The following is an 8,769-nucleotide window of genomic DNA, read 5'->3' on the forward strand; positions in this document are numbered from 1 at the left end:
CCTGTCAGTCCTAGTAAAAGAGGTGTGCCGTCTGTACCTGTCAGTTCCAGTAAAAGAGGAACGCCGTCGGTACCTGTCAGTTCCAGTAAAAGAGGAGCGCCGTCTGTACCTGTCAGTTCCAGTAAAAGAGGAGCGCCGTCTGTACCTGTCAGTCCCAGTAAAAAAGGTGTGCCCTCTGTACCTGTCAGTTCCAGTAAAAAAGGTGTGCCCTCTGTACCTGTCAGTCCCAGTAAAAAAGGTGTGGCCTCTGTACCTGTCAGTCCCTTTAAAAAAGGTGTGCCCTCTGTACCTGTCAGTCCCAGTAAAAAAGGTGTGCCATCTGTACCTGCCAGTCTCAGTAAAAGAGGTGTGCCCTCTGAACCTGTTAGTTCCAGTAAAAGAGGTGTGCCCTCTGAACCTGTTAGTTCCAGTAAAAGAGGTGTGCCCTCTGTACCTGTTAGTTCCTGTTAGTCAGACTTTGGGCCCACAAGTCCCTGTAAGTGGTGCCTAACCCTTCTACCCTTCATTGTTAAAGAAGGATTCATGGCCTCTCGAACCCGGCAGTCTTAATGCAGGCTTTTGTTGGCATCAATCCCAGTGAAGGATAACCTTTGTATCTATCAGTCTTAGTAAAAGAGCTGCAACTTTCAATCCTAATGCAGGTGCCTACTGGTCAATCTTTGTACCCATTAGTCCCAATTAAGAAAAGTGAAATATTTCGTAAATCTTGTACCAGTTGCCCTCAGCAAAGCATGTGTGAAATATTCATGGCTCATAAATATATCAGTCACAACCACCACTGCAATCGCATTCAAATTTCAGCTGTGTTATCGACCAGCTGAGCACCTACACAGAAACGATTGGCTGTGTCTGATGGGGTAAATATCACGGACAGTAGTGCGTGACTCTCCATACACAATACTGCTCTCTAAGTGTGACTCCGTCTTTAGTGCATAGAGTTAATAAAGAACTGTGGTAGATATGAGATCTTTTTTTTTGGTTCAAACACCTGATCTGATAGCAGCATTTAGGGAAACACGTTCACAGAATGAAACATAATACAGAAAGCTCCTGAATGTGCCCAAACACAAACTTTAATAAACTGTATAATTAGTATTAATTAAATGATTCTAATAGCAAGCAGAGCTAGACAATAATCAGACCACATACAAACCAGATTAATCAAAGTAACACTCCAGCATTTTCAGTCTAAAATTTACCCACCAATTGTCTACAAATTGCCACTTCTAGGGCTTTAAAGACTTTACTGAACCCCAGTGAGAGCTATTATCACCACAAATTAGAGGAAACTTGGATGAAAATTAAAGTGAAGTATAAAAATAGAATAAATTGTCCTTTATAGTAGTTTATTTAGAAGGTTAATAAGACTTAAGTGTAGTAGAACTAGTAATCTTCAGATGGTAAGGCAAACAGTTTTCTTTAGCATCGTAGTTCTAAAGCCCACAAACTTACATGGCTTAATGTATGTAATGTATCAAAAATATCAAGCTATAAAAAAAAGCCCATTACATTGTTTTTACTTTGGGTGCGAATACTGAAAACCTTGAGCTAGAAAGTTTGAATGTCATGCTTGCTATCAACCTGGCCGGGCATCCAAACAGACACAATTGGCTGTGCCTGAGGGAGGGATTTATTTCTGCTGTGCAGTTCTGACCTCTGCTGTCTGGTCACAGCGCCTGCACTAGTGGTGGCGTATTCGTAGAGTTCATAGCATGTCTGTCCATACACGGTACAGCTATCTGTGAGACTCCACCACTGACAGGTGACTTTGCGCTTGTCGGAGGAGCAATTGATAGTCTCAGCTCCCTTTGGCCAGTGCGGGGGCGGTATATGTAGGAAGGGTATTGCAATGATTAAATTGAGAGAAATATGGGGGAAAATACAGTAAAATGTATTCAGATCATAACTATTTTTACATTATGTGCACAAGGCAGCATGTTTTTTTATATATCAAACAGTAGTAATAAAGAAAAGAGTGTAATTCTTTCATGAAGCCATGCCAGCCGAGCATTCACACATCTTTACTCAGCAATTACTACTAAGATGCTCGTAATTTTCTGGTTTGACAATCCAAAAAACTGGTTTTATGATCGGCCTCAGCGCCACCCAATTTAAACCAGATACCGAGCTGAGTGGTACAATAAACCAGGCTTAGAACAAAAAATGTTCAACCAACATCTATATTTAATTTTTAATCTAAATAACACTCACCTCCCCCCATTTAAAGCCAGATTAAGTAAATGAAACCTGGAATACGTTTGGATATTTTAATATTTAAAAGGTTTAATAGACACTATAATGAAAAACACTGGAGTGTTGCTTTGAAGCACAAAGTCTGAAGCACTTTCAGGAACAAATCTGTCTCTGCCATGCGACAGTAGCTCATTCCAGCACGAAGTCTGGTTCTGCATGTGCAAAATGTGAAGAAATCACGAGGACCTAGTCAGCACCAGTCCATCTGTTAAACAAACACACTGCCAAGACTATTTGACTACAGTTCACACTGTTCTTTCCCAGCCTGTCCCAGTCGCCAGCACTTCCACAAAGCTAAACACACACACACGCACACACTCACACACTACACACATGCCCAGCTACACTACACCCCACCAGACACACGCCACACAAACGCACACACTGACCCCTCTGTGGTTACCATTTCTTCCCCTGTAGAGCACACAGTCCAGTCTTTTCTCCTGTTCTGTGGTATTTGTCTAGCTGTGTGACATACATTATTCATGTCTGCAGAGTCCTGTGTGTATTTCAGATGTCATTGCTTCATCATCGTCACAATATGGCTGTACTTTCCCATGCTAGCCACCTTAGCCTGTAGTTAGCCACCTTAGCCTGGAGTTAGAGCTTAGCAAATCGCACAGCAGGAGTTAGAAAGTGACAGCCATGCCTTTTGGGACAGTCTCAGACATGCGTAGGAGGGCGAGAGCAGAGTGCATTGGCTTTTTTCTGATTTCAATTTCTTCCACTATTAACATATTAAAACTAGTTTTAAAACTTAGACTCAACCTCGTATTTTAGTAATTACACAAAGGTCAATAAGAGGTCAGAGTACTGTGTCTCTGTATACCTGTTTACCTTTATTGTCCCAGGGAACAAAGAGTAAAATAGTTACCGTTGATGTTAAAAGTTTACACACCCGCTTAGGTACCAGTGTTAGGAATTTTAATGATTTCTGCTGCTTGTTTTGACCCACTGACATGCATACTGGTTACTCAAATTCTTTAAAAAGTTTATCATTGGTTTCCAAAAAATAATCTAGGACAAAATTATACATACAACAGCTTATTAATTTAGTGGTGCAGTAAGTTCTAATCTTTCATTTAACGTTGTGGCCTGGTTTACAGCACCAATCCTAAACCTTTTCTATGTCAAGATCCACTTATTCATGCTCCTACACTTAAAGTCTGACAAGTAGGGATGTAACGATACAATTTACCCACAGTGTGATGCGATTCACGATACTGGGTTCACAATAAGATTTTTTCCTATGCAAAACATGCAAAACAATTTTGAATTAAGCCCAATTAGGCTGAAAACCCCCGAATCTGGCAACTAGGCGTATAGCACCAGTGACGTCAACCGGGCAAAGGTATATAGCACCAGTGCCCTCTGCTGTTTAAAGTGAATATCGATTAATTTTACATGTCGAATCGATTTGAATCGTGGAATTCGAATCGGTTATTAACTGTCTTGTGGTGCATCGTTACATCCCTACTTACAAACATTTCTTCATTTCAGAATTGTAGGTCTTCCTTCAGACATCTAGTCTAAACAACGGTATGATATTTTAGCATGAATTTATAAATGAGATGCTCTGGGACAGTGGTAGCCTAGTGGGTAGAGCTTTGGGCTATCAACTGAAAAGTTGAGAGTTTGAATTCCAGCTTTGCCATTCAGCCACTGTTGGGCCCTTGAGCAAGGCCCTTGACCCTCTTGGCTCCAGGGGCTCAGTACAATGGCTGACCCTGCGCTCTGACCCCAGTTTTCAAACAAGCTGGAATATGCAAAAAAATAAATTTCATTGGGCTATACACCTGTATTTGTATATATGGCAAATAAAAACATTCTATATTCTATTCTGTTGGCGCAGCTGTGTATTACGCTAGTTTACCACCTCTGAGACCCGGGTTTGAATCTCAGCTGTGCTGCCTGGGCATAGACACAGACATGTTTGGCTATGAAGGGTGGCATGATTGCACCCAGTGTTTCCATGTGACTCATTCCTGACAATCCTGACCAGATTAAAGTGCTGATGAAAATGGAATTAATTCATAAATGTAAAATAATAAATACTAGAATTTAAGTAAATACTAGAGTTGTGATATTAAAATAAAAGGACAGAAAATAGAAAGGAAATTTGTTTAGCTTGGCACTAAAATCTGTAAGAATAGTCATTGGTAAATATAAACTTAAAATAGTGATTATTATTATTAATTATAATATTATTTTTATTATTATTAAGCTTGCTCGATTCTGGACTGGCTCACCTGTGTTCCAGTCGGGAACTATTCAAGGCAGATCTGTTATTGGTGCTGAACTTAAAATAATAATAACAATTTCCAGTTTTTTATTATTTCCCTCGGGATTGAATAATTTTTCTCTGGATAAATAAAGTATCTATCTATCTATCTATCTATCTATCTATCTATCTATCTATCTATCTATCTATCTATCTAAAACGACACTTTCTTTACAACTTTGGCAAAGAGAGACTTTTTATTGGGTGCAGTAAAACTAGTCCAATTTATTTGGGCACAAAAAAGCCACAGGATTTAGTCAATCATAATCACTAACAACACAGTTAAATTACTAATAATCACTGAAATCTCAAGACTTCCATGAAATCTACTTGTTTAGATAAAATAAATAGGGTATTAGTGTAATAGTTATTAAATCCTACCTTATAAGGTTTTGCATACTTATAAGGTAGGAAAATGAAACATCCATGATTTGTAGGGCCCTAATTCCATGTGTGGGACCACCACAGTCCAGATAGAAATTGGGTGGTGAACCATTTTCAGCACAGCTCTGACATGATAATGTGTGTTGTATTGGTTTATGTGCGGGTGCAACACTGGTACAGTTTTATTAAACACTGTGTAGTTCTGGTTATTACTGCTGTCACTGCTGTACTAAGAGTGAAGCCCTACCAAGGTGCTGTAAGTTTGAGTTTTGCCCTGTGATGGTCTCATGGTGATTGAGTCTATCGAATGGTGCATATTAACACATAGACTACAGTCAGAATAGATGGTGTACCTGATAAAATGCCCCTCCCACACACACACACACACACACACGCACACACACACACACACTGCAGCCCTCTGTAGAAAACTAACAAAAGTCATTTTTAAATTGTAAACAGTTTTCTTTCTATTTGCAAACATATGATTTGTAAATAACTATGAAAATCAATTGGTTTACTCCTAAATTTAGTTTATGTAAAAAACATTACATTTAGTAATTGTATTTAATTATATTAAACATTAAAAACAGTCATGTTTAATTGACCTGACAGCAACAGGCGCTAGTTTGCAGCTCCCCTCCATCACCCCCGCACTGGTCTATAGGCTGAGCATCTGGATGTTTCCTGGGACTTTGAATTAAAATTGTAGGATGTCGAAGAATGCTTTACAGCCTTAGAGACAGAATTAAAAACAATAATGAGCAGCAGGAAGATCATTTTTGAGATCATTTCATTTTAATTTTGTATACAAGAGTTGGGCGTTTACATCTGCTCTGCTTCTCACTGAGGACGAGGGAACTAGAGACCATTAAAGTCAAGTGTAAAGGTTCAGCGTTGAGGTTCAGTGTTGAGTTTGAGCACTAAGATTTAGGGTTGAGGAAGTGTAGTGTAGTCTAGTGTAGTGAAGCGCTCTTCTTGGTGTGCTTTCTGAGGTCATTCTGTTCTGCAGGGTTTGTGAAGCGCTTTGGGGCCCTGAGCAGATGAAAGGTGCTATTTAAATGTAAGTGCTCCTCATTTATTCACTTAACCTCCGTCTGAATCCCCCCTGTTTCAAACCTGTCCGTAAACTCACTTTAAACACACAGATTTATATACGCACACACATACATACAGTACACACACACATAAGGCTGCACACACATAGACTGTAGCTGTGTACACTTTCAGGGTCAAGTACATTAAGTGCATCCTTCATTCCTTCCCTTCGTCCATTCTGTGTGTGTTTGTGTGTGTGTGTGTTTGTGCATGTTATCCATTATCGTTTTTAAAAGACTAAAAATGCCACTAAAGAATGCCATGTTTGGCATCCACAATAATAAAACGTCCTTCTGTGCTTGATGCATTTGTGCACAGGTGCCCTCTGTGCATGTACTCCACCAGCAGGGCGGCGGCCATGGAGTGCCACCTGAAGACGCACTACAAGATGGAGCACCGCTGCCGCATCTGCCAGGCGGCGTGGGCGAGCCGGGCCGAACTGGAGCGGCACGCGCGCACCCACCGCCTGGGCAACCACTACCGCTGCGAGCAGTGTGGCTACCTGGCCAAAACGGCCAACAAGCTGATCGAGCATGGGCGCGTGCACACGGGCGAGCGTCCGTTCCACTGCGACCGCTGCAGTTACAGCTGCAAGCGCAAGGACAACCTGAACCTACACAAGAGGCTCAAGCATGCGCCGCGCCACGAGCTCGGCTGCACCCGCTGCACCTTCACCACCACGCATCCCTTCGTCTATAGCCGGCACGTCCGAAAACACGAGACCGGGGAGGGCAGCATCCTGGAGGAGAACCAGAACCGATCGGTAACGGCACGTCCACTCAGCGCCAATTTCAACGAGCCACTGTTCCTGCCTGGAAGTGGTACTAGCAGCCCGCTTCTGAGCCTGACCGCCTCGCAGGCTTTGCAGTCGGTCGCGTTGTCCGTCTCGGGAATGCTGCCCGCATCTGCATCCTCCCTGCGCTACCTCTGTGCCAACGGAGCCTCACCAACGTCGACGCCAACAGCGACTCTGGCTGCTCATTACTTCGAGCAGTTTAGGAACTCGGACCCGGCTCATCTTATTCCCTTAACCACGCTCTTCAGCACTCGCCGCCGCTTCACATTCCATAGCCCTGCTCCCTCACAATCCCCGCCCTTCTCCAGACTCTGGCCACGCCCATCCTCACAGACCCCGCCTTTATCCATGTCGCCCAAACACTCCTTCCTAGCGTATCTGGGACTGACGGAGAGAGCGAAGACAGTCTGAGCTGCCCGTCTATAACCTACCTCTCCATTTCTATTCGTTCATTCGTTAATTTGCCATTTTTTTCACTGCAGCACCAGGACCATGATCAAGAGGAAGTTGCTCCAGAGAAACTGAACTCAGACATGTGAAGCATTAAGGAAAAAGGCTGTATGTGCTTAATGAATTTATATCAAAGCTGCTTCTCCTTCTCTATAATTAACCCAGTTCTGCCTTTTTGTTGCTCGTTTTCTCTACTTTCTGTTCAAGTTCTCTGCAGATCTCGACCAGGAATCCGACAGTAGTGATTTCCGTGGGATATTTTTAAAGACGTTTTTTTATTTTTTGATGAAAAAAAACAAAAAAACAACAATGCAAGTTATCAAGCGCTTGAATTTTTCTTTTGTGCATTAATATGTCTTTTTGCCAAGCATCGGGTTGCATGCTCGCCTGCGTTTTTCTGTCATTTAGGGATTTATTAGTGACCCGTGTGCAGCACGACAAAAAAGGAAAATAAATTTTGGAATTGCTTCTTTTGAAAAGTCGCCTCAAATCACGCACTTGATTATTATTGATTATTTATCGAACTGTATATAGCTTTTTGTAGTCATTTTCCTCACGTCCCAAATCTGTGCTACTTAATATTGAATGATTTACAGGACTGGTAACTTTGCCATTCCTGAAAATCTGAGCTTGGATTCGTCACGTACAGCCCATGACAGAAAATACTGGCATTATTAAAAAAAGAAAAACTAACCACAAGCCATTTGGTTACACCAGTGGCCCAAGCTATTATGTTTATTACGTTCTTTTACCGGAGCAGTTACTACCCGTTGCCACAGACTGTGCCAATATTTAACAGAGGTAATGAAATGAGCGAGCAGTCGAGTGCCGTGTGCATAGCTATCATATGTAACGCACCTATGTAGGAAAATATTTACAAAGATTTATGAAGTGGCAGGTTGCTGGGGGGAGAGACCCAAATATCCGTCACACCAGGCCGATTCAATGGTGCTTTTTGTAATTTTTGTGTACAAAAAAAGAAGAAATCTGTTCCAAAATGACTTGAATGAATGTACATTTTTGTTGGTTTTTGTTTTAAGTGATGCAGAGGTAGATGGGTATAAGATGGGCTTTGTTAAATCGATATAAGAACTAATGGGAAATCGGTTTTAATTTTTCAAGGTTGTTTTTTTTAGCTTGTTTTTATTTCTTATTTTCCTTTTCACGAGCCTGAAATGTAAAATATATAAATATATATCCAGTACTAACAAGCTATTATGAAATCCCGTTGGATAATGGCTCTCGTGCAATGTGGAGGTAGCCGTTATATTGAGGATGATTTTTTTTTTTTTGTGAAAGCATGGCTTTTTCTAAAGCGGGCAAACATGGTACTGTGTTCCCCTCTCACTTTCTGTTTTATTTTAATTGCACTTAAAACGTTTCAATTATAAGCACTTAATCACAGATTTTCTTTAATGCCAAGTGTCTGGCCATAGCATAGTCGGTTATGCAAAGTCTGATTCAGTGTCTGCCATACAGGCTGGTAAATTGAAAATTATAAAGCTTA

The 8,769-nt window shown here is 41.3% G+C and overlaps 1 protein-coding gene across 2 annotated transcripts in view; it reads left to right on the forward strand.

Annotated features, from left to right (window-relative positions):
- Positions 1 to 7,667, forward strand: part of znf827 (zinc finger protein 827) — a 171,765-nt gene extending 164,098 nt beyond the window's left edge. The window contains exons 14-15 of one of the 2 annotated variants that reach the window (XM_062995272.1): positions 5,931 to 5,981; positions 6,335 to 6,436. In XM_062995272.1, the coding sequence (XP_062851342.1) occupies positions 5,931 to 5,979 (49 nt within the window). In that variant the 3' untranslated portion in view covers positions 5,980 to 5,981; positions 6,335 to 6,436. Of the gene's footprint in view, positions 1 to 5,930; positions 5,982 to 6,334 lie in introns of both variants that reach the window. The other variant, XM_062995273.1, reaches the window with a different exon arrangement.
- Positions 7,668 to 8,769: the final 1,102 nt, after the last annotated feature.

The sequence above is a fragment of the Trichomycterus rosablanca genome, chromosome 5 (assembly GCF_030014385.1).
Source record: "Trichomycterus rosablanca isolate fTriRos1 chromosome 5, fTriRos1.hap1, whole genome shotgun sequence".
Classification (NCBI taxonomy): Eukaryota; Metazoa; Chordata; class Actinopteri; order Siluriformes; family Trichomycteridae; genus Trichomycterus; species Trichomycterus rosablanca.